Below are 26,673 nucleotides of genomic sequence, written 5' to 3'. Positions count from 1 at the left end.
CCCTGCTCACATTTCTTGAATTCAAGAAAGGCATGGGAAGTAACCCAACCTCATTTTCCTGTTTCTGTTTTCAATCTCTATTTCCCTTCCTTAATTCTTGTGGATAGATAACTCCTAGCATTTTAATTCATGTTGTGTGCATAGTTGGATGAAATCGTGATTAGATGCTAGCATCTGACTCATCTGTAATGGCAGGAAATTATGAGGAAGGTCAATAAGCTCCATGGAGTCCGAGTCCTGGATATTCATTTGTCTCAAATACATATTGAAAGTCCAATAAAACTTGGTGCTGATTTTCCAACTAGCTTCTTTTTGAAAGGAGCACAGCTTGCTCTGAACTAATTAAACAACCATTTGTAAAATAGTTCTTCCTGATCTGTTCAGTGCTGATAATCAGATATAGCAATATTACACTGTAAAAGTGGTATTTTAAGGGCAAATTGAATCTGTGAATTTGGGCACTCATGCTAGGAAATGTGACACATTGCCTACTGAGCCTGCTTGAAACTGATAAAAACTTGCCTGTGAGCTGATGATGACCATTATTCAGCATTTAGGTGGTCTCCACAGCCTCAATCCACTTCCCTTGTTTAAGGCAGTCCCAGGACAAATATAGTGTCTAATACTTATATTCTCTGCTAGCAAGGTGTAGCAACAGGACATTTGGTTCTTTACAGACCTCCCCGGTGAAGGGACTGTACATGTAGTTTGTTATTGAGCAAAAGTTATTTTTGAGGCAGAAAAACAGTAGGGAAAAAAAGAGTGGTTTGATTTCCGGTTCTATAAGAAGGAAATGTGTAATCATTCCAGAAAAAGTGCAGATGTGTGTGCTTCTCTGTCCATAACTTACTAGTCCTGGCCCTCTGTTCTGGTCTCTACTTCTGCAGCTCTGTTTCCCTCTTCTGTCCCATTTGATTTGGATTCTGCCTCTTCTGAGGTTTCACCACACTTTCCCTTCTCTCTCCTCACCTTTTTTTTTTTTGGGTGTGTTTTCCAAAACAATATAGACATTGTGAACTTTTCATTTAATCATGAACACAACAAACTGATAGATAACTGCATGAGAAATTTCTACCCAGGTTCCAAAAGTAAAAGACAAACGTAGCTGTGGTCTTTGCGATGCCTATGTGATGCCTGGCATTATGCCAATGGCTTAGCATCAGATTGTTGAAATAGTTGGTTTTATCAGTTGATTTCTGCTACAAATTTCTGGAATAGTTTCTTAAAAAGCCAGTTTGAAACTTTGAAGGGTTTTTTATTCATAAGCAAGCAAGATACATCTGAGTCAGTCTACTTTGTGGTTTGTCTATTAAGAGTTACATGACTATTTTCTGGAACTTCTGATGGAACTGTTTTGAGAAACTTTTCTATTCTTTGTTTAGGAAAGGTATTTGATATTCTCAAAAGAGCAGCTGGTTAGTTTTAAAGACTTTCTTGGAGACCTCAATGAATGTAGGAAGTCAATGACAGAAAAGACCCATTTAAGTCTTTTGTTCTAATCTGTTCTGGCTTCTAATTCTTCTTCTAATTCTCCTGGCTTTGCATTGCATGTCTGGAATTATGACTTTCCCCATCCTTTCACTTTTTTCTTCTGTTTACTGTTATTTTACCAGCTCTGCAGCAGGATGTGTATGAGAGTGTTATGGCCTTCTATGCACCAGATGATGTATCAGTTATCAGAGTTATATGTCAAGGACCACCTGCTTTGTCTTTGAAGGGATATCTCATATTTGCTTATGACTGATTATCATAAAGCAGTAAGAAGTGTTTAATGAGATAAGATCTTAGAGATATAATTAATCATTTTCTCCATTTCTATCTGTCTTAAGTCGGTAAGAGTTAAACTGATAAGAATAGAGAGCTGGTTCCAATATCTTTATCCTATCAAAAGCGGCTTAGGAGCTCTCTATTGGATTTAGACCGACAAATGCTATCGTATTATGGTAGCATGGCAATGAACCAATCTATGATTTCAAACCACTCTCATGGAACTGCTTGCATACTGAAAGATTTTACATTAGTTTGTACCATTTTTTATTATTGTTATCTCTTGATAAATTATTAATTTGTTTTTACGTGGCTCTCATTTCCCAAACATAAAGGCAATAACTGTAGCTGGTTTTCAGTAGGAAGCAAAACCTCTCTCAGTTATGTTTTTCCTCTTTAAGCAATTATTTATCCAGTTATCTTCCATGTTTTGAAGTATTTTTCATAAACTCATTTTGTTTTGAAGTGTGCTACTAAATCTCCGCATAATACAGGTGCTGATTTGTGAAAGGCTTACTAGGCAAGGCCAAGTGCACAGGTACTGTATTCTTGGAAATGAAAAATCTAATGCCATAACTAAATATTTAAGCAGTGATGCAACCAACAATGATGGCAGGGAAAGTAGATTGCAAGCTAATTTGTTCGTGATCAATATTGTCCACTCCAGGAAAAGTAAGTGTCTCGTTGGGATATATTAAGAGAAATACTGTAGATAATATAACAAAAGCAAGTACTGCTATTCAGTGCCTTTTAAACTTCAACAGAATTGTTGTATCAATTTTTGGATACAACAATTTTTTAAGAGGCAAGTGGGGAATGAACTACATAGTCCGTGAGGTCTCTTAGGTCCTTTGCTGTCTTGCTGCCATATTACAAAAAATTCTGAAAATAAGTACTCATAAGTACTCGCTTTTTTTTTCTGTCTGTCTTTCTCAGATTAGGTTACTTTAAATATTCGTAATTCACTGTTTTTCAAAGTCCAATTCTGTGGTGTACAGTATCCTCTTGGGGAGATTAGTATGATATTAGGTCTATTTTAAGTTCACCTCAGAAAACCTATTCAGCTGCGTAATCTCTGGTAACAATCTTTGGGAGAATAGAAGTACATGCTCAATTACAGACTCAAAATTTTCCACTAGCTACAGAACTTTGGATTTTTTTTCTTTATATCCTGCCCAATTCTCAGCAGACCCAGCTTATTTCAATTGTCAGAACTCAAAGACTCTTCCAAACTGTGCATCTCCAGTGAAGTGCAGTTTATTTGTTTCTGTTAAAGATTTGAATTTTTACATTATCATAATACCAATATTTTCAGTATATTCATGTTATGATTTGACAGCAAGAAAAAGCAGGTTTAAGATCCTAGCAAAAATAATCTTCAGCTATAGCATATCTTGATTCAAGACTCCAGCTTTCATAATGATTACATTATGAATTAATGGTGCAGTTTTGTGGTACGGAACTTGGATAATGTTTTTGATACATATGCCTTGAAAGTATACTTTGAAATGTTTTCCTTCAGATACTGCAAAGCAATTAAAACTGTGCCCTGTAACATATGCTGTGAAAAGCTCATGTAGTAGCAGAGTAACCAAATTGTTGGAGCTATCAGAAAAGAATGAGGCTCATCTTGGCTAATTTAAAAATATTCCTTTGGTTTAATCCTGGAATCGTGAGGCTGTGCCTTTGCTTGTGTGTTTGTGGGAAAGACAGGACTGGGGAGCTGAGAAGAATGTCCAGGAGGGATAATAATGAGAGTTACTGTATAAAAAAGGCGGAATGAAAGACACACGAAGAGTGATGTAGTGCAGCTCCAAAGGCAGAGGGAAGAGGAGTTGTGTATAATGAAATAAAGGCAGGCTAAATTCTGTTGTGTAATGTGTATTGTAAACAGAGCTGGTGGTAACCATTGTCATTAGGTTAAACAATTCTGAAGAGTCTTTTAGAGCTTCTCTATAAAATCTTTGTTGTATTACTGTAGACCTTTGAAATTCAGCATGACGAAGCTGAAGGCCAAGGAATGTGCCTTCAAGCTATCTGTTGTGCTCAGTTAAAATTTGATTGGGAATTTGCCTACTGATAGTTTTTGTGTTGTTGAAACCAAATCTGTTTAGAGATCAGTATGCTCAGCTGCTCAGGCAGCCAGAGCATAAGATACAATAACGAATGTCGGACTTATGTGCATCCTCTCTCATTCAAAAGTAGGCTTAGTTTACTCTCATACCTTGCAAAACTGCATGTCAGCTTTTTGAAGGAGAGCATTCAGTTGTGATCCAGTCAGATGCCTTACAGATTGACTTGTGTATTAGTGGTGGCTGTGCACAGTCTTTGCTATCTGCCATGAGTGCTGCTCCTTCACCTCATCTGGTACAAGCCACTGCTTAGTTCAAGAGTTCAAACTTCGCTGGTGGTGCTTGGTAAGTTTTGTTTATTAAAAATATATCTTGGGCTAACGATGTTAATAAGAAGGAGCATAGCTTGTGGGCCGGCTGTCCCGGCTTGATTTGAAATCCAGCAACAAAGAAAGGAGGTTGTCTTTAAATCAAAACCAAAAGATCCATGTGTATTCCATTCTTTCTCCAATTTTACATTTCTTCCCACACAAACAAACAAAACCAACCTAACTCACCATCTCCCAAAAATCACACATTCTAAATGCTTGGGAAATAATGATTTTTATATCTTACAGACCACATTTAGGGCACTCATTTCTGCCTGCTGAGCAATTGGAGACTGTTCTTTTTTTCCCAGATAAATAAGACTTTCATGTAACTAGATAAATATTTTTGTTTTCCCAGTGACCTGGAGGTGACGCCTGTGCTTAAATGACTATGGAAGATAAGGGGTGATGCACTGCTTGTATCTGAGTCCAAGAGTCCCAGAAATATTCCCAGAAACACTAAGGAACAGGGTGCACTGTGATGGGGGGGGAGCAGAGGCATGTTGCTCTTTATGATTTTGCTTATTTAGTACAGATATTTTTTTTCTCATAGCTGTTGAGAGCAACCACAGGCCTTGGGAATGTACTTCTCTGTGAAGTGTGTTTGCTGCCAGCACGTAGGTTTTTGGGAAGGCAGAGCCACCTCTTGCCAGGATGATGGAGAGGGCAGGTGTGGAGGTGACTCTGAAAAACTGGAATGCTGCAGAGGTCTCTTCTGCTGAGATCTTGTAGGCAAACTCTGGCAGCCAGGCACAACCTGATCCAAACTAAAAAAAAAAAAAAAAAAAAGGCAGAAAAGCAAAGTAAACAAAATCCTGCTCCCATCATGGGTCAAGTCAGCATATGTATTTGCTTATTGAGTTAGTTAGCATATATTAAGTGGAGTTTCATGTGTGTTTCAGTGTAGTGGATTAATTTTAAGAGGGTCTGATAGAAAACCTAAGCATTTGGCTTCCTTCCCTTGCATCCTTTCTACCAGATAGGGAAGGAAATATGATATAAAAGATTAATCAAGCATGTTTCTTGACCTTTCTCCTCATTGAGTACAGCTTCCTTTAGCTTCAGAGGCATTGTGGAGAATCCTGAAAGCATAACCAGACTTCTTAATCCAAATGCTATTCAATTAAAATTTTTTCTATTAACACCTTTTAATTATATCTTCTTACCTAAACAGCTCCTCCTGCCTTGGGAGCACATGGCCAGGTGGGACTGGCATGAAGACAACCCAAACTCAAAGGTGCTTACAGTCATTTGCAGAACAACTGATTTTGCTGGAATATCAGAGCTCTGCTTAATTTTCATAACTAAAGTCATTGTCTGAATTGCCTAAGCTGTCATACATGTGGGCAAATTTCATACAGTTGTCAAAATCATCTTGACATACCTTGTGTGTGAAGATGGTTGCCCAACAACAGCTGTGAGTCATGCACAGAAAGACTAGGAGCTTTCATCCACTTTCATGACCTCAAAGAGATGTACCTGATGTTTGAAGAGCTTTTGTTTCAGTAAGATTGTATTTAGTTGCTGAAGTCTTTGACACATAGATACCCCTATGGATCAGAAATAAACACACTTCCAGGGGGATGAATTCACTCCTGGTACACATGCATTTTCATGAGGGTCAGGTTAAATGAGCTGTCGTGTTAAATGTGCCCCAACTAACCTGCTGTGCAGTATTGCTCGTGAGAGCTGTGGCAATCCCAGCCCTCCATTTCTAGGATGTTGTTCCTTCTGGAGGCTGCCACAGCAGATTTGAAAGTGGCCAATCTTGCAGCTTCTGCTCAGCTCTCTGTGCTGCTGTGTACATGATATGGAGAGGCATCTGGCTGGTGGGCCTGCTCTTAAGATAAGAAGCGATTGGAGTTGAAGGAGATAGCCTGGTTGCAAGGACTTATGAGGTGACAATTGAATAAAGCAGGGGTTGAATTTTTAACAGGGGAGGGAAAAGGGGAAATGTCCCTGTTTCAGGGGAAGAAGCCTTCCCCTAAGTTGTTTCAAGGTGTCAGTCTTGCTCCAAAGGCCGCTGGATGTTTCCTCTCAAGTGGCAGCTTCCCACGTGACTATCTGTCCCGCTTAGCCACGGGCTGTCAGCTTGCTTCATCCAGTTCACCATAAAGGATCTTCGCATGAAAACCAGTCCTGATTCATAGCTCGTAAAGTACGTTAAGTGTGAAGAAGCACAGAAACTTGGTTGCCGCAGAGATTCGGCACAGATGGACGGTAGGACCTGGGAATCTCCTTCCCGACTATTTTATTGCTAGCAAAGGGCAGCACTTCCTCCCCACCAGGCTGTGCCACCATGCAGAGGATGCTGTCCTGGGACCGTGGTAGAGTTCCAGGAAAATTTAGACACAGAAATACTTCTTTTAGCTAGTGTTACGCCAAGATTTGGTCAGGACAGTATTTTCTCCTCCTCTTAATCTTATCCTTCAGTAACCAAAGAAAATAGGATCTCACTGAAATCCCAGCAGAAAAATTAATTAATAAAACAGTGATGAGGAAGTAGAATATATCAGTTTGATATAGGAATGTTGAGATGCTTACTAAAATATATCTGTATTGGTAATGTTTTGTTCTTTAATAAAGTTGGGATTTAAAGGTTTTAATGATAAAAAGAACCCTAATCATAAATACTGTATTCTGTATGACAATAAGAATAGCAGTGGGAAAGAATGCATAGAAGATTTGCAGTTACAGCAATCAGTAAATGAATTAAAACTCTGTATAGAATAAGGTGTGAGGCATTAAAATTAAGAAAGCAGCATCCAATATTTTGATGTCCCCTGAAACAACTGGAAGAATTGAAAAATATAAAAATCTTAATTTTTTACTCTGGATGAAGGGTGTAGTATATTATGTCTCTACCTGCAACTGTGTATTTAAAAGGCAAAGTAGATAATATTTTTTTATTCTAAAGAATGAACGAACTTATGTGGGGCAAAACGCTTGTTTGGCTTTCCTCTGGGAGAACAGAGCATCATATCTAAGAGGTCAACGTATACCAGGGCTGGAAGGGCTGAGATGGTCACTGAAATACACAGAATGGATAGCTTCGGTATAATGTTTTTATTGATATAATGCTTGAACAGAGACATTCGCAAGTTGCATAAGGGTTCTTCAGTGTTTTCAGCCAAAATACCATTGCTTCGCTCTCAGCAAGTAACTTTATCCTGAATATAGAATCTAGTTGAAAGATTAAAGTAGACAGCTTTTGCTCCTTGTAGGCTTCCCAAATAGAAGGAATATGCAAAAAAGTTTCAGAAGTATTTCTGCAAAGAAATTTTTTGTTCTCAACATCAACTGAAGAGATTTACTGCATATTTAGAGCATTGCACTCTAATAAATTCTGCTACCTTGGGATTGTTAAATTATACTATAACTTAGGGAAGCATTTAAATTTTCAGAGCTGGCTTCAGTAGCACTACTCATGTGCATAATGCACACTCAGAGAAGTATTTGGAAGATAGTGGCTGTAACCAGTTTTCTGTTCTGCTCGAGTCCAAGTAAGTGGTTGCTGCACAGAGGCAGCAGAACAGAGAAGGAAGGCAGCATACAGCAACTTTGGAAAATTTGTTCTTAGACTCTGGGGTATTCATGTAATCTTTTGTTTAGTTATTTCAAGTACTCAGTAAAAGTACTTCTCACATTTAAAATAAAAAAACTACTCCTGATTTCTTCACTAGTACTTATCCTGTTCTTTACTGGCCAAACATTCGGAGAAGACCATATGACTTTAACTGTTTGATTATCTTTCTAGCATAATCTACTAGTTTTCACTATCTTAGTACTCTGCTAGTTGTAGCTCTGGGAAATGAAAGATGTTGTTGTATATACAGCACAAATACATGAGTAATTTGATCTTGGAGCCAGCTGATGTTGTCTTTCGTTTTAATTTTCATTATGCCTTTGGCTCTGTAGCTGCTCCAATTTTTTATTAGATAGTAGTATATAAAGAGGCAAGAGAGGGTTAATTGCTGTTCAGGGAGAGTTTAAAAAACAGCACCAGCTATACCTTATAACAAGAACATTTTTTCATAATGTTTGTGCTTTTTTTCTTTAGAATTTATCCGTACCTCCAATTCAGGATTGCATGCGTACGTGCTATAGAAATATCTTGGATAGTTAGAGATTTGGTAGTCCATCATGTTTGTTCTTACGTTGTTTCAGATAAGTATTAAAGATTTTATAATAACTTTTCACAGTTAAAGAGAAGGAACTCTCAAAAGTAAGCTCATTTCAGTGTCTGCCCCTGCAATTAATCATTGAACCAATTTGTCAATTCAGTATACAATATACAAGCACTATGAAATGTAGTCTAGCAACTCTGTTTTCTGCTTTTAACCCAGTTGTTGCACTGATGATTGATTTAATAGAACTTGTTACTGGATAAGTATTGTGAGAGGTAGAAAGCAGAGGCAGAGCAGTGTCACACTCTGAAAAGAAGTGATACGTAATTTGTTTGCTCTATATAGTTTTGCATGACTTTTTAATCTCCATGTCTGTGCTTTCCTTCTCCTTGTGACAGTTTTACTGCTCCACAGTAAAAGCTTAAAGTATAGTTGTTTTCAAAATGAGACTTAATGAAAATATCAAAACAATATTTTTATTTAAATGAAAAATAAATAGAAAAACAAAATGCTGCTTAGTGGTGTTGGAAACTAACAGAGAATAGCCTGTGATCTCAGAATAGAAATAACCCTGAGCCTCTGCAAGAGAAGTCGACCAAAGCAGAGTAACTTGGCAAAAAAACAGAAGCTGTGATTTTAATAGTAAGTAGTGATATTCTGAGGAATATGGCCCGCCTTCTCATGTCAGTAGCCAGCCTTGTTTGCTCTGCTTCCCAGAGGTGAGGAACTAACAAAATTTATGTTGTCTCTTGATTACATATTGAATAGCATCTGGTGTTTGAAGAGCAATTGAATAGAAACACAGCAGGGAGAAGCGTGGCAGTATTGAGGCAAGCTGAACTTTTTTCTGCTTGAGGTGGTCTGGAGGCCTTTCCCTGGTCACTGAGCCATCCTGGTTCTTCCTCAGCCTGGCCTGAAATGCCCAAACATAAATTTTGTAACGGTAGTGTCAGGCCAAATTTAGCTCTCAGTTCTGATTTTTGTAATATCAAGTTTTCGTAACTCCTAGAACACATGGAACTAAAATGTTTCCATCTCTCTTTTTTTTTTTTTTTTTTTCCTTCAGTCACCAAGGGAAAAAATACTGAAAACAGTTTCCTGTGAGAGATTCAACAAAAGCATTGCAATGCTCTGTTTGTGCAATGAAATCAAAGTGACTAGAAACTGTCTGGTCTGTTTTGTTGTCTGAGATTGAGTGATCTATTATTTCAGTGGAACTAAGAAATCATGGTGGTTTTTGAAAACCCCTCATAGTACATAGCTTTTCCTTAGGTACTGAATTACCTTTAAAGAACTCTGCCTTGGTAAACATCAGGATAATAGCATTTCTCTGCCACACACAGATGCTGTAAGAGTAAATGTATTAGGTTTTGAAATACTCAAATATGGCAATACTGCAGGCAGGTTTAATAGCTTACCTAGGAGTTACATGTAAGTGAAATAGTCTTTTATAAACTGTTATTTTCCAAAATCAGAAAGGTAGGAGTCTTCTTCGTCCAAATCTCTAGCTAGGCAGGGGAAGGAAATCAACTACAAAATAGACAACTATATTTTCCCATTGCCTTGAAGAGCTCTTCAAGCACAGATTGTCTGAAATAGTTGCCGTAATATGTTTTTACTTTTCAGGCCGTAGAGCTTAGGGAATCAGTTTTTTAATATCTACATCATCTCTTTCCTCCTGGGACTGAAGCTGGTTACCATAGCAAAATGGCAAGGAAGCTGATAAGCAAGTAGTACCATTTGGCAAACAGGATACAAATTTATTTTATTAAGACAGAGGACTGTGGAAAAAAAAAAAAGATATTAGAAATATTTTTTCTCTTTTTTTGCCTTAATATATTTTAAAATACCTTTGAAGAAAATTATTGTGAACAGATATTGAACAAATGCTATTGCTCACATAACAAGTGTTGCTGCAAATAGTAGGAGCTTCAGTTTTAAATCTCTGCAGATCTTTGATACTTTCAACATTACACTGTAGTTTCTCCCCTTATGTTTCAGGGTGTTGCAAAGATGCCATACTGTGAATTAAATGAGCTTCTGCTTAACAGAATAAATATGGATGTCTGTCCCCTGGTATTTAAAAATTACATTGCAATATAGTTTTTGTTCCTACTTGATGAAGCATGGTCATCTGAGTCTGTCTTGTAAATCAGTCTGCAGGATCCCTTGGGTTTGTGTAAAATGACGTCAATGAGTACTGAAAAGTTAAATTGCTTTGTGTTCCACAAACGTTATCAATAATGTCAAGTCTGACGATGATGTTCGTACTCCCATTTGACAATGTTGGTCTCAATGCACAATATGAATCGCATGCCTTGAACTGTGCAGCTTGGCTATTTAAGGCATCATCGCGACAACAGTATCTTCATGGGTGGGCTCCATGGGGGAGAACTTTTTGTTGGCACTGAGATATACCCAAAAAGAGCTTGTTTTCAAGACTGGGGTGTTCCTCTTTTCTGCTCAGTTAACTCCTGGTATGTTGCCTGCCATCTAAACCACATGTTGTCTCCTGTTCTTGGTGCAAGAGTTGAGTCACCGTTTTGGGGAGTTTGTTTTGGGTTTGCGCTATTAACTGTGAGTGAAATGAAGTCTTAGATTCTTGGGATTAAAAAAGAAAACTGTGTATTTCCTTGAAATCTTCTGTGCTCTCAGTTTTATCAATTTCAGGTGTATGATGCGTGCTTATGCTGTTTTATATGCCCAGACAAATTTTCCACTTACTGCGCAACTGAATAGCTCCAATAGAGAGGATTTGGGAGTCTTGCTGTAATCCGGCCATGCAGAAGATGCTATTTAGTGTTAACCCCTTTGAGCCCGTAGTAACTGTATTCAACTCGTAGAAGTATTCACAGGCTGTGAGTTGCGATCAGTGCAGCTGTGGAGTAGGAATCAGAGTAACTCCTAGGAAAACCCTCTCTCTGCTCTCTTTTTAAGCTGTTTCTTCATTGTAATAAGCACTGACTTTTTTTTATACTATAGGGGGATTCTTCAGCCTTAAAAATTATCATTATCAGAAAAAATTTACCATCAAATACCTATTGGATGCAGCACTGGGTTAGAGTAACTGGGCAGGATCTGGGTGGAAGTTGGCTGGTGTCTGATCAGCTTGGGGGAGAGATGGAGGACCTTGGATCTGGCAGGATCCAGCCAGCCTTAGAAAGAACTGAATGAGAATATAATTGTGAAGGGAATATGTGAGTTTAGGGTCAGGGCTTATTTCATGTTCATGTATATGACCTGCACCTTCAATAGCTCTATCTCTGTCCGAAGTGTGGACCCTTTGGATGGAGGGAGCAATCTGTAGGCAATGAGAATAGTTTCCTCCTTGGAAACCAGTTATCTGCAAATACGTATATCTAGCATTGATGTTAATCACCAGTGGGTATCCATAATCAGCAGGTTATTGTATTGTAGCACAATACGTAAGTGTGGGAACTCAGTGGGGGGATGTAGCCCTAAATGCAGTACTTTGAAGCAGGACCTTGGGAAGTTGGAGTGTTGCCATCTACTGGCAGCCATCCACAGAGAGGAGAAGTCCCTCAGCTAGCTGTAGCTTAAGGTGTTGCTTATTTTGAGCTGAAAGATGAGGGGGTTTTCTGCCTAAATTCTGTTTCAAGGCAGAAGTGTTAATAAAATAATTGTTGGTGTCTTTAGCGGGGGGATGTAGTCAAAGAGTTTGAGTAATGCTGGTGGGGTTTCTCGGAGAGGTTGTTACTCTTGGGGATATGAGTCCACGTTTGACATGGGGACAGCTCCTGTCTCCTGCAGAGTGACCGAGTTGATTTGAGGAGTCCTGAGCACCCCCTGTGGGCTCAGGGCTTGAGGGGTGTCCTGCACCCGTTCTCCCTTCAGAGCCTGGCCCTGCATTTTCAGGGAATGGGCTGGTCTGGAAATTAATTCTTTTATTCTGCAGTAAAAAAAGTAATAAAGGCAAAGGGTATATTTGGAGTCATTAGGGAATAGACCAAAGACCCTTGTTTTTAAGAATCTTGCAGGTCTGACAGTCTCTGCCCCTAGAAGTGTTTCAAATAAGTCTGTCCTCAAAGGGAGATCTGGTACAGCTTATGCAACTCTCAAGAAGTTATACTGTGACTGACCTCTGTCAAGGAAAATGTTTACATGATACCATCAGAAGCGGTTTTGAACATTTTGCATGAACCAAATGCCACCAATGGGCATGGATTTTTTTCTTTCCTTTTTATTAAAAAAAATAGTTGGGAAATAAAAGGTTGCAACACTAGTTTTCAGCAAAAGTTATGTGACTGCTTCTTTACAAAACATAACCCACATGGAAGGAGAAGAGCTTCCTCTGTGGGTTTTACTCTGTGCTTGTCCAGTTTAAATATGCTTCAGACTTAACAACTCTTTTTGTAGTGATGTTCACAGAAATGTAAAAAAAAGTGAGGTTTTTTTATCTAGTAACAAAAAAATCTGAGTTGGAACTAGATTAAACCTTGTGAATGCCTACATTTTCCGTTCAATATTTTAAGCACTATTTCAAAATAATGGTTTAATGTCTCTTTGATCTGTTTTCAAGCCAGATATGTAGGTACACAAACATGGAAATATTCGTGTTCCTCCATCAGATCTGTCTGCATGAGTCTTAGCTGGCAGAGCAATGATGCATTTTTAGAGAAGTTTTTGTCACAGCAGTTCCAAGATACTGGATTACCAAAAGCAAGATTACAGAATTACCAGTGGAATTGTATTTTTTACCAGTGAAGTAATACACAGTGTTAAGAACACGTATTTGAGACCGTATATGGAAGTTTTATATTTTAAAGACTAGAGAGGTAAAATACACTGGAATTAAGAGCCTGAGGTTTAAGCGTGGCTTGGATTAAGGAGTTGTGGAAGGGGCTGGGTTCTGGCTGGTGCTTTGTTACTGATGGCAGGTTTCCAAAGTGTAACGAAGTATTTTTGTCTCTTTTTTTTTTTTCTTTTGTTGCAGCTGGTCTCCAATGTTCTCATCTTCTCCTGTACAAACATTGTAGGCGTGTGTACCCACTACCCAGCAGAGGTGTCCCAAAGACAGGCTTTCCAGGAGACCAGGGAATGCATACAAGCTAGGCTGCATTCTCAAAGGGAAAACCAGCAGCAGGTAAGAACAATAATGGGAAATAAAAAATGAAATTGCTGAAGCAGAATTAGCGTGCAAACTGTTCTTGTAGGATGTGATTTGCAGGCCTCTTGCTTCTTGACTAATCCAAACAAGAACTGGCTGATAGTAGAGGGCACGATTTTTAAAGGTTTGAAAGAGAGCTCAGGGGAATATTTCTTCCCCAATACCCTGATGGACTTCTCCGCAGACATCAACAAATCCCGTGGTCTATGCTCTGCGGATTAAAATTACACAGCATGCAGAAAGTCTGCATAGGTTTTTGCACCCTTCATTTGAGCTACATGTTGAATGCAGATGCAATACACAAGCTTCAAATTGACCCTCTTTGTAAGGTCAAAGCATGGTGTGTTTGTCAGCAAAGCCGCTGCCAACAGGTAGCTGTAAGGCAGATTTCAGAAGTGAAAGGTAAATTTGGCCCACAGAACATATCCTTGATCGGTCCAAAGGGAGGCATCTTCCTGCCTTTCCCAAAGGTTCCTACCTGCTTGCACACCTCTCTCAACTTTACAGGCCTCAAGTGAATTGTATTTGTTCAAAAAATAAGATTTGTCACCAACTTTGATAGTTTTTTGCTATAAAAAGACCTGTTGCTGCCAGCATACAGCCTAGTCATCAAGGGTACCAAACATATCCGCTCTCATAATTCATTCATGGGTTCTCTTGCAACGAATCTCTTGTGTCCTCAGAATTAGATACAAAAGACCTTTTGGAGTAGCTTGACTGTTCCCTTGCTAACACACGTCTCTGCCCTGCAGTACATCTCGTAGTGGCCTGTCCAGTCCAATATGAAATGAATCATGAAATTGGGTTTCTACTCTTCCCTTGGGAGATATCTCAGAGCTTGGTTGTGGATTTGGGGAAGAGGTCAGGGGAATGAATCAACTGGAGTGTCTTTGCATCTCTGTGGCAACACAGCTTAATTTTCCCTCATGTCTTAGCCCATCTGCATCTATGGATTTGTCTTTTGGCAGTGTTTCATGAGGTACTTCGGGCTGACATACTTGCTGTTTAACCATTACTGTGAAATAACATATACATATGCTTCATTTCAATAGTATATGTAGGAAAACGAGATTCACGCTCAAGGCTCTGTTTTCCTTTGTAACAAATGTAGTCTCAGAAGGATAAAACGAGCAGCCAGTCCTCCTTGCACACCTTGAAATGGAGGAAGGGATTGAGCCAAGAGAATACGCCATTTTACTTATTGCTTACAGCTCTGTCCTCCCTGCTGCGAGACTGCCTTAGCAGCGTGGCTCAAATGCTTGTGCTGTTCTGGATTTAGTAGCTTCTGTGTCAAAAGCCCTGACAAATGCCCTTTTTCTTCTCGCCCTCCCCTGTAAGTACCATACCACACAGAAGAAAGCCGTGACATCAGAAAAACATGGGCCAAAGCCAGTAATTTAGAAGTACCCTCCAGTAGTTCCAGCAGTAACTGTGGGTCCTGGCAGCTGGGGACTCCTAATAAGATTATTTGCTGCTCCAGCCTGCACTGACGTTGATCTCCAGGTTCAGTTCAGATGCATCCCTTTGCATAATACATTGAGATAATTTTGAGGTGATGGCAGACACAAATAAGGGCGGCTCAGCCCACATCTGGGAGAGGAGTCTCCAAACAGGAGTTGAGGGAAAGACAACTGCACAGCCCAACACTGCTGTCGTTGCTTGCCTGTTTCTGGAGATCTGATGGTGTTCCTGTGTGCTGTTCTCTGTTAAAGGCAGGCAGATTACCTCCAGCAAAGGAATGCGTATTTTCCTTTATTAAACTTCTACAAGCACCCAAAATTAGAAAGACAGTAAATAAAAATCCAAATTGTCCAATGCAGAAGAGAGACTTCTTGTGATTTCATTATCTGAGATAACCTAGGGCAGAGCCATAACAGGAATCCCTGTTGCTTGCCCAGAATAAAATACTCTTGGATGAAAATATGGGTGTTCTCCGCAATCTGTAGTGAGCAAATACTTAGGATTTGAGTCAGAGATGGGTTATCAGGACTGCACAGTTTTACTTCTAGCACTGCTTGTCTTTTGTCTCTGAAAAGTCATACTCTCCTCTTTTTCATCTCTGCATCACTTAACTTGTGGTGCAAAAGAAGTGTTATTAAACCAGAGGACAAATGACATAAGACACTAAATATTTGTAGCGCTTTGAGGTCATCTTGGGAGAGTATGGCATAAATAGTTAAAATTCCTACATAGTACAGTCATTGTAGGGATGTGTGTGCCCACTTATACATATATCTATGTGTACGTATGTAAACAAAGTAGATCCGTATTGTACTCTTTCATCTCTGCCTATTCTAGAGACTAGTACTCCTTGGGATGCATTTGTTTAATGTATAATTCAGTGGAACTATACTTGCATCATATTTTGAAGTGAGAATTTTATATGAATTTGCTCTTGCTTTTTTTATCAGGTCAGACTGTTGCCTTGTTACACTTGTAAAACAGCAGTCCCAGTCACCTTGCTTGTGCGTAATAAGTTATTTTATAGTGAGGGCTGCAGTACTTTCTAGTCATTATAGCAAAATGAAAATAGTACTCTAGTGGAGACTCTAATTTCTGTGCTCCGTTTGAAAGAAAACACAGGAATTTTGTTGTTTCAAAGATTTTTTAACATGGCTTGTGCTTTACAGAGGCAGTTGTTACAGCCCCTCCTGTTAGCTTCAGAGGTGATTTTCAGTGATCGTGATATTCCTAACAAACAGAATAAAGATAACACCCAACCCTGTAACATAACTTCCTAATTAGTTGCTACATGAAGGGATGTTGTGCTACATGCATTTGTTTCACTTGATAAGTCTGTCTTATCCCCAGCTGGTGATAGTTTAAAGCAGTGTTAGTTCTTCTCCTGGAGATCACAAGTGTCTTGGAAATATTGGTGATTTGATCTGGCAAGTGCCTATGGTGTCAGGCAGCATAGGGGTAGGGGCTCTCAACCAAAAGTTACCCAGAAATGTATGTGAAAATCTTTTGGAGTACGAGTAAGAGAAACTCGGTCCCCTGAACGTGTCACTGTTTTGCAAGCAAGTAAAAACAAAAATCCCTCCACACTTGTGTACCTACAGCAAATGTTCCAAACCTGTGGATGCCCCTGAACTTCCCATTAAGCTCCTAGTTATTTAGAGGATGTGTAAATTCACACATTATATAGTGGCTTTCACACATTTGAGGATGCCTATTATAATATGCAAATGACAACAACATGTACACCAGTTACTCTGGAAAGCATACAAATGTGTTGTACTTTTCGCTCAAGGAGCATGCTAATAGCTCACAGAAGCCTGAGGACATGTGTATGATTCATGATCTTTTTTAAAAAAAAAAAGGATATGTAACTGTTAGCACCTGCACTATGCTGGTGAAGGTGAGAGTAATTTAAAAAACAAGTATCTTGTCAGGACTGCTGCAGTTTTGAGCAGAGGAGATAGAAATCTCTCCAACACATCTTCTTCTGTGTTATTACTACCTCTTCAGGGACTGGAGGTGAGAATCAATCTCTTTAAGTGGGGGGGGGAGGAAATACTGGGCAGTACTGCAGACTATAAAATGTCTCAGTGCATGCAGAGCACATTTCCAGTGAATTCGTCTTCCTCTGGTTCCCCCAAAGTTCCTCTTTCTCCTTAGAGGAAGAAGTAAATGGGGAACTTCCAGTTAAAACTAGGAATTAGAAACCGGGAATGTGCCTATAACTATAATACGGGTAAGAGGTTTGGTGATGTGAGTAATTAGTACAGGATTGCTGACCCCTCTGAGTCAGGACTGCATTTGAGCCCTGCTGTTCCCTGTGTTGTTGAGAATTAATGAACTGTTAGATAAGGTTAGGGACCTTCGTTCATGCCACATTGTGTCTGCGTTGTCAGGAAGGAAGGCCCTTTTCTTCCCTCTGCTCACTGCAGGCAAAGAAAAATAATAAAGACGAGGCAGCACAAGCGTTTGGGATTCTTCAGCTACTCCAGAGCACTGCGTGCAGGTTGGACCACAGTGGAGCTGACCTCAAAGGAGATGCTTCCCACCTTCTTCAGCCATAGCAAAAACTTCTTTTGAACTGAGTGGGGTGTGAGTGGGAATAAAATAAAGGTATGCGCAGAATTTCTCAGGTGTGATTCCTGAAACACACAAAGGCATCCCTGGGGCGCATACTACCTGCAGGTTTAAATTCTATAGCTTCTGCATGAAATCGCCACCAAATTTAGAATAACAACAAGCACTGGCTTTTGTGTGAGTTTTCAGGAAAATTACCAGAAAGTCATCATTTTGTCATGTATCTAATTTTTGCCTAATATGCGAAGCTATATACAGAACAGCTTACAAAATAATGTTGTGAAAGTCACAGTAAAGCTATTACCAGTAAATAAAAGTGTCAAGTGCGGGTGGAGAGCCGTGAATTGTTGATGACAGAGGTGGTTATTGAAAATACTCTTATATGTGAGCGGGTGAGTTTACAGGTCTTAATGCAATTGGGCACTAATAGCAAGTTTAAGTGTAGAAGTATAATACTGCATAGTATAGTTGGGCTAACTTTTCATGCTAGTTTTATCGAGGCATTCCTATTGACTTTTTAGCTGCTAAGAACAGGTTTGTGCCTGTTGTGGGAATGTGCTTAGATGATTAGATAGCAAAGGAAGGAATTTTAAATGGTGCCCAAGGGTGTTGGGCTATCACTCCTGTGGTGTTATGTGAAGGAGGACTTCATGGTGGTGTGGAGAGGTGAGACAGTATCATTTATCAGAGTCCTTCCAAGAGTCATGTATGGGCACTTTTTGACTTGCATGGCTCCTTCATTTGCAAGAATTGGCAACTGTGAATCACAAGCCCAGTGCAGCTAGGATGAAAAATCATAGTTGTTCTTCTAAAATAATTGAATTCTCCTTGTGACGTTGAGCCAAAATTGCATATGACTTGTTAGGGGATTGGCTGCTGGGTTTATGGAGACCGTTTCGCTTGGTTGTACTCATCTCTCACCAAACTGATGACTCATTTCTCCCCAGTAAGGAGCAAAGTGTGTTTGTTAACTGGGCAGCAGGTGTTTTAATTGGTTCATCTGTCTGACTCCACAGGAGCGTCTCCTGCTCTCTGTACTTCCTCGACATGTTGCCATGGAGATGAAAGCTGATATTAATGCCAAACAGGAAGATATGATGTTTCATAAGATCTACATCCAGAAGCATGACAATGTCAGGTAAGAACAGCAGCTCATCTCCCAGCTGCTGGGTTGGAGAGACCCTTCCAGTGCTTGGCACTTAACACCCAGGGATGAAAATGACAGCAACACATAGTCCAACATAAGTGTAAAGACTCTAAAGTGTCACTAGTTGACTTTTGAAAGTTTGTTTATACAACGGGAGTAGGATTGCCACATTCCTGCAACATCTTTCTTTGAGAAGCAACTTCAACCCATCTCTTTCCTTAGAGTGTTTGGTTTTTTTTCCTGGGGTGAATCTTGGTGATTTTGAGAAGGTGGTATATTTGGGTTTAGTTATTTTTTGACAATTACCAGCATCCTTCTGATAAGCTATGATGGGATGCAGGTTAAAGGTTGGAAACAGTTTCCATGGGGTGAATTGCAGAGCCCAGCTGAGGTTAAGATCACCTGGAGTGGTCTCTGCCAGTTTGGAATTACAAGCAGGGGGTCCATTAGTGACTGGCATCTGCTCAGTCACTCACCGATTTGTTGCTTCTTTGCCTACCTGGATGAGTGGAAGAAATTGATATCCAATTTCTGGCAAGTCATGCCAAATCAAACCCAGGAGTAGTCCAGCCCCATGAGCGAACATCACCAGGTTCCCACTGTCCATGTCCCAGGGGGGAGGTGCTAAAGTAGTATTTTAGTTGCTTGATATCTTTCTGGGCTACAGTTACAAAGTTAAATTTGACTTAATCTTGATGCATTTTACCTCTGCTGTTGTACGTGACCTCTTTGGGAATCACTTACATGTCACTAAGCCAGGTCCTGGAACTGCTCTGTTGATCTGTAAATACTTCTACTGAGCCTCAGGGACTGGGGACAGAGAGTTTCCCTTCTTCCCCTCTCCATCTCCCCTTCCAATGAGAGGTTTTCCTGTAAGCTCCTTGTGTAACCTTCTCTCTTAGGTAGCTTTAAGTATGTTGGTGAATTATATTTTCTGATACTTGGTGCTTAACAAATAAAAGTGGATTTCTTGCATCTCTAATACACTGCGCCCTGCATAATCTCCAACAGATGATATGGTGAAAATCATGTGAAATTCTGGAGCATTTGAAGACATTTCCTTAGCATTGAGGGTAGAAGGGAGAGGTAATGTACAAGCAGAAAATTGGGAGGAGCTTGCTTACTATCTGATACAAAACTCACTGAAATCAGGGCAAGCCTGTGTGCTGACTTGGGTGGACTTCAGTTCGGCCCTTCATGTTTTTGCTTGTGACTCAGTAAACAGATAAAGATCCACCAGCAATAGTGAAGACAAAAACATTATCATGTATAAAAGACTATAACAGTTCAGTGATGAAAAATAAAGACTACACATATGAAGGTGAGGGGAGGAGGCCGTCCAGAGTGCCCTCAGCAGAGTATGTGCTACAGTAGATTAGATTCTGTGTCTTTACATTCATTTTGTCCTTAATGGCACTGAGCTTGTTCAGGAAGGTGTGTAAATTTCTTGTGACAGATGCCATTTGTGAAATATCTTAATAAAGAAATTACTTTTTTCCAGTACTCAAAGGTCAGCTTGACATTCAAAGTGAATGCAATTTGTTAGATATGACATGAGCCTAGTTAGTACGGTATTACGGTCTTTCACATAAATTTCTGTATGTCATCATTGAAAGTTGTTCAGTGTGGTCAAATCTTAATAAAGGTGATTATCTGTTTAATATGATACTTATTTGAAATTTTAACTATATCATGAAATAAACAAAACTGAAATAATAATAAACTGAATTTACAAATCAACAGTTTTAAAGGGAGAGGGTAAGCTGACGGAATGACTATGATGGGAAAAAATAGCCCAAAGATAATGCCTGGTATGAAGATATGGAGATCTCAAAAAATGAGGCATGACCCAGAGGATAGAAAGAGAAAACAGTTTGCTATGATTTTCAGTTATGGCTGTGAAGTAACATGAAAGGTGAAAAATGTATACATAAATGGGTATATGCACCAATCACTTCCTTGGACTGTCCTGATGGGTAGCTAACAGGAAGCTTGCAAACATTTAATTTTAATTTACTTTTAGTTGAATAATACGAACATTTCCATAAAAGATTTTCTTCTGCGGTCTAAAAGTAATTTTAACTTTGTTCCTCATGGTGATGAATGCCCTTGCAGGTGCTGTCTCCAGTGCAAAGGGAGGCTGAGGTCTCAAAAGATCTTGCAAGGGCAAACAACTAAAATGGTATCTTTGTCAAAGTATGGACTTTGTTGCCTGTGCCTACGAGGTCCTAAATCAAAGCCCACTGAGATCATGGAAAAGGCTGGAAAAAGATAAGAAATATGAATAAAATAGTATACGTACTGAGAGCAATAGAAGGTAACTTAGGAACATCTCCATGTACTTTAGGGAAATGAATAACTAAATATGAATACTGAAAAAAGGAAACATGGTTTGGAACAAATGACTCATTTCACACTAGGAGTTCAGCATGGAGCCTTTGCTCTTGCCTGGGTGCACTGAAACCACCTCTAGTGGGAATGACTGCGGATGATTTTGAAGCATTTACGTGCACGCAGAAACACACTGGTGGTGGGGGGTAGCATCTCAGTGATGTGGATTAATGAACTGGCTTAATAAAAGCAAGCATGCGCTTTACTTTTCATGGGGAAATGCTCAAGGGGAGGCTTTTGAGATGAGAACGCTCCAAGCAATTTTGTTTTGTTTTTGTCACTATTCAAAAATGTCATAAGATCTAAGCTTTTATGAGCTAAAGGTTATTGTGTCAAGGCAATTGAGAAGTATGTGAAGTCGGTGCAAGGGTGCTGTGCCCAGCCATTGAATCTGGCTTCCTGTTGATGATTTATGAGCAGGAGCATTTCCTCCACGGCTCGTAGAAGTGGGAAGATCTGTGTGTCCGCACAGAGGTGTGGGTTTCCCTCCTCCATCAGCTCTGTCAAGTGATTCTCTTTTCCCATTCTCCCAGATGAGTTAAAAAGATAGATTATAAATGAAAGTATAGCAGATGAGAATTTTCATTAGCTATTGATTTAAAAGTTTGATTGCCGTCGTAATGCCTGGAGCCTGAGGTCTTCATTTTCACTAGATTTTCGGGGTGAAGTTGCTCACTTATTTCACAGGCAGTGTGGAAAAAATGAGCCTCACTGGCACTGGAGGTTTCCATCCAGCTGGGTTTGACTTTGGCCCTTTGAACTCAGGAGGAGCAGGAGCACAGCCTCCTGTACTTAGCCTGGTGTGACATTTTGTGTGGGAGAAGTGGTTTACTAAATTCTGTTCCAGACAAGATTAGATATTTTAATTTTCAGGGATGATTGGGTCTGGGCTTTTGGGACCACCTCTAATTTTAATTAAAAAACAAACCCAAACCACTCTACCAGCAGAAAATGTTATTATAAAATCATGTAAAGCTACTGTGTGGTTGGTTGGGTTTTTTCTGTTTTAAAATGAGTTTTTAAATGACCAGTTCTGCTGTGATATGCTTGGGTTTAGATACTAGGTTACATGCTTTGTTTTTCTTTTTAAAAAGGTTACATGCTGCTTTTTTTTTTTTTTTTTTTTTTAAACAAAAAGTCAATTTAAAAACCTGTGTAGAAAAGACATCTTCCTCAGGTGCTGGTAGTAGGTCTGTAAAACACAAGCACAATCCTTTAAGGGATTGCCTTTAAGGGGCAGTTCTGCCATGATACTGTTTACTGTGTTATACTTCTCTTTGAGGGAGGGCTGTCTCTCTGTTTGGGGAAAGGTGATGGTTTTATGCAAAATACAGTGGTCTTTCTGGCCTGAATGGGTAAAAGCAAGTCTTTTTAGAGCTTTATCAGGACTTCCTGTGAATGAGTTCATAATCTCCTGCTTATTGTTATGGAAAGTAAAGTTCAGAGACTAATTTATCCACAATGAAAATATAATTTCCTGTCATTTTTGGCAGCAAAATTTGTTTCAGGATTATGTTCTTCTGAAGAGTTTAGAGTGATAAAGAAGTTTGGGGTTAATACACTCTTTTTTTGATGCAAATGAAAAGAACCTTTTTAACAAAGAACAAAACCATTTCCCATCCTGATTTATTGAATGAGAATTAACTTTGACAAATCCAGAACCTCAGAGCGTGATTTGACCTTTCCCACATATGCGTGTGTTAAATATAAAGTCTATTGTCAAATGCAATCAGGAAAGGAGTTCCCAAGACTATGCAAGTAATTTTGGGTAAACAAGAAGGTGAATTATGTAACTAAATTTGTTCATGTTATTATGAATGAGATTATGTTTGATAGACAAAGCCTAAAATACTCATAGATAATATTGTTTATCTAACATGCTTCCTAGGCAGAATTTTAAATGTTTTACATTACTATTGCTATTTATAGTATCTCACTGAAGTGATAATGGCTTTAATGCTATCTAGGTTTGGCCAAATATAGTAATCTCTGTGCTATAAAAGGAGGTTTGAAGTCCTCTGTGAAGGGATGAAGGTTGGCTTTGTCATTGAAATTCCTTTGATGAACTGTTTCAAGAAGCTTATTTTAGGGCTGGCATCCAAGCGCAGTGAAAGTGACAGTTTCCTCTCTTCTCCCCTTCACATAATTCTTATGAATCATGTACTCAACAACATTAACCTGATCTCACAGTTTTTTTAAACATCTTGACAACTTGAACTAAACCATTTGCAGAAATGAAATCCATTTGCTTTCACCTTTGTAAACGAAAAACATTTTTAACTAGTTTTCTGATTTAATTGTGTTCTAACACCAAAAATTCTTCCCTTAAAAATGACCAAATAGTTGCACTTTGGCTGAGTGTCAGGATATTCCGACCAGCTGTGTCAACTTAACCTCTTCGCCTTATAGGCATTGTGATGCTTAATTAGTTGCTTATGAAGTGTGTTAAATTTTTAGATTGCAAGGTGCTGTGTAATTGTGTGCTATGACATTTGTGAAAACTTCAAGCAAGCGTCTTTTTCCTTCCTCCTCCCACTGTCTTCGCACACAGGACATCCAGTCTTACTGTTTCTCGGGGTTAAAGGAGTTATCGATATAAATAGTAGTACAAAGCTGAGGTCTGATCGTAGCTAGCAGGAGGGTTCCCAGGATATAGCTGTAACCGGACATATTACTGCCGTGGCTTGCCAAAGCAATGTGCTGCTTAGTGATATATTCTTATTGGTGAGTATAGGCATGAGGCTGTTTTTTCTGGCTTGCTAACAGTGCCTTTTGAAATGCTAAATGAGCTTATAATGAGTTGTATCCTACCAAGCCAGGGTCAGACAGCAGGTTGCCTTTGGAGGTGGTTATGCCAATGGCTGGTTTTGTTCAGGAGCTCATCCCGATTCTGCTGTTGTGCTTTTTCATGAGAGGTTGTTGAAACTAAGTAGAAACCAGTTTAATTTTACCATCTTTAATAAATAAAAGTACAGTATTGTGTGTATAAATTTATGACAGTTCTTCCCTCGATATTTTCAAAGATTCCCCTAATCTTTCATCTCAGCCAAAGTTTATGTAGCTTTAATTTCTATGGAAGGCCTCATTACCAGGAAAAGGCAGGAGGAGTAACACTTTTTTTGTATTTACTGTATAATCCATCTTTGTCCTTGTCTTCTCCCCTTTTTGGGGGGGAGGCAGAATGAAAATTGATGGTTTATGTTTGAAGATGAGGAGAGCAGCATTAAGCAGGAGGACGCCCAAAAGCAGGTTTTATCCATGTCTTGCTTACTGGTACTGCTCTCCCCACCAGTCCATGAACTTTGATCTCCTCCCAAAATGCGTTCACGCGTTGGTTGGTTTGTTGGTTGTTTCTCAGCAAGAGCTCTACCTCCTTTGCTTTGTTCGAGGCATATGCCTACAAGCAATAGAAGGTTATTTTTGCAGGTAGGTGGGGGCAAATTGCGTGGGTTTCATGTGGGTTCAGGGGCCCTCTGCATTTAATTGCTGTAACTTCTGGTTGAGGCTGTAAGCTGAGAAGGGTGAGTAGGAGGGAAACGATCAGCCTTCCCACGGCTTTCCCCAGATGGCAGCAGAGAATGGAAACTCTTCTGTTTCCCTTTCAAGAGCCAGCTCCTGGGAACTTCACCTGTGTCTGCCTGGAGTGAGTTTAGCTTTTTAATTTTCCTGAAAAAAGTTAATGATTTTTTTAAGTTAGCAGTACTTTTTAGGAAGTATGGAAGTACGTTTCATCCATGGGTAAAGGTGAATTACTCTGCACTTAGTACCACTAATCTCTTGAATCGTACTAACCAATTTATTGGTTTTGAGAGGAAAATCGATGTCTTTTGGAGAAAGACATTCAAGCTAAAAGCCATGTGTAAAAGAATTTGCTTGTTTTTCAGCCATTGCTACACCTGAACTTGACATCAAAGCTATGCAATAAATCTGGACATTGATATTAAAGGGGATATTTCAACCCAAGTGTTTCAATCGAACACTCCCTGTTTTCAGTATGTGTGCATCGATGGTTCAGTCTTGAAAACTTTTGAGCCAAAGAATAGAGCAGGTTTATATGTTTTATCAAATCTACCTCTTTGTGCATATGCATAGCACCCTTTAAGAAGAACAAATACACACTAACTTGTTTAAGTATTCATCTGACTGTCTGCAGATCTTTTTTGAATTGGGAATATATTGTGACATTGGTCCCTGCTGGGAGCTCCTGGTGTCTTCAGGGGCTTGAAAGAGCCTTGTACCCTCTGAAGAACAAAACAGATAAATAATGGGCTGCAAGGTACCCCGCTGGATGCATTACTTAAACACATGTGTTGTAATAAAGATAACATCCCAAAAGTGCAGCGTGGCAGGTGACTGCAGATCTCCAGCCACCGGCAAGCCATCAGCAATTAGGAAGGGCCTGTGATGTATAATTCACACCCTGCTATTCTGAGCTTACACAAGGGTCTGTGAAGTTCACAGGGTGATGGATTGAAGAGTGTTAGATGTTTTAATGATGAAATACTGTGAACAGTAATTTGGAGAGAATAATGAAGGTGCCTGCAGAAATTTACAGAGCAGTATTTTAACTCATCAAGGTTATTTGGATTCTCTTTTCTTCAGTAGCACTAAAAATAGAGTAATTTTAAAATAATGTGAGTTTCACTGCTGATTGGCCTGATAGTAAAAACAAATGTGTCAAACTTATAGGAAAAAAATGCATCAAATTATGTTTATTAAACTAATCCACCCTGTCTTTTCTATTCTGGAGTAACCTCGACAAGAAAAATAGTCATCTATGACCAAAACTTTACTTTTGTAAAGACTTGCTTGTACAGACTTGCTTTCCTCTTGTAAAGGCTTGGTTAAATTTCAGTTAACAAACTATTGTGTCACGTAGTTAACATGTAAAGTGATTTTAAGAACATTGAGTTTATGTAACATTTGAAGAGGTTCTTGCTAAAATCATCCTACCTTTTTGCTTCCTCCTATAATGGCTGAAAAGCGAAAATCAGTTAAACTTTTTATTCTGTAATGCACTGAACTTTGCAAAACTATTTAAAGCCCTCTTACAGAAGCTGTAAAACAGAGGCCCAGTTTTGGATGGGGATGGATTAACTTCTCTTGTCTTATACTATATTTATATCCCTCAACAATTGTTGCTAATTTGTGCATCTGTTCTTACTGGTTTATATATAATTTTGACACTGGATAAGTGATGAAGAAGAGACAAAAGCTGAAATCAATTAGTGGAAAAGAGCTCTCAAGTGGTCTGGTATCCTGTGACTCAAGTCATTGCTAACTTGAATCAATGTCCTCCAGACACTGAAAGTCATAGTATATTTTTTAAACTTCCCCTTTTTTCATTAGTTTTGCTTGGTACTAAGTGGTTAAAAAGTTAGGGAGAGGCTGGTACCGACTGTGCAGACTGCATGATTCCATAAATGGTGTTTCTGTAAGAAACCAGGCTAAGAACAGGTCGCTTCAGAAACAGAGCTGACAGAAATAAGAAGCAACAGAGAACTGCACAAAACAGCAAAGGAGGAAGAAGACCAAAGAGATTAAATGAATTTCAGCACGTACACACCGTTGGCAGATCATTGGCCTTGTGGAATGATAGAGGTGTTCTTTTTAGAAAATGGAGATTTTTCTGTTT

General features: G+C 39.2%; 1 protein-coding gene across 2 annotated transcripts in view; it reads left to right on the top strand.

Moving 5' to 3' along the window:
• ADCY5 (adenylate cyclase 5) overlaps positions 1 to 26,673 on the top strand; it is a 221,458-nt gene that overhangs the window by 116,374 nt on the left and 78,411 nt on the right. For both annotated transcript variants that reach the window (XM_075757068.1, XM_075757069.1), the window contains exons 2-3: positions 13,289 to 13,438; positions 18,517 to 18,638. In XM_075757068.1, the coding sequence (XP_075613183.1) occupies positions 13,289 to 13,438; positions 18,517 to 18,638 (272 nt within the window). The remainder of the gene's footprint in view (positions 1 to 13,288; positions 13,439 to 18,516; positions 18,639 to 26,673) is intronic.

Source organism: Balearica regulorum, chromosome 6 (assembly GCF_011004875.1).
Source record: "Balearica regulorum gibbericeps isolate bBalReg1 chromosome 6, bBalReg1.pri, whole genome shotgun sequence".
Classification (NCBI taxonomy): domain Eukaryota; kingdom Metazoa; phylum Chordata; class Aves; order Gruiformes; family Gruidae; genus Balearica; species Balearica regulorum.
This window is presented reverse-complemented; position numbering and strand designations above follow the sequence as displayed.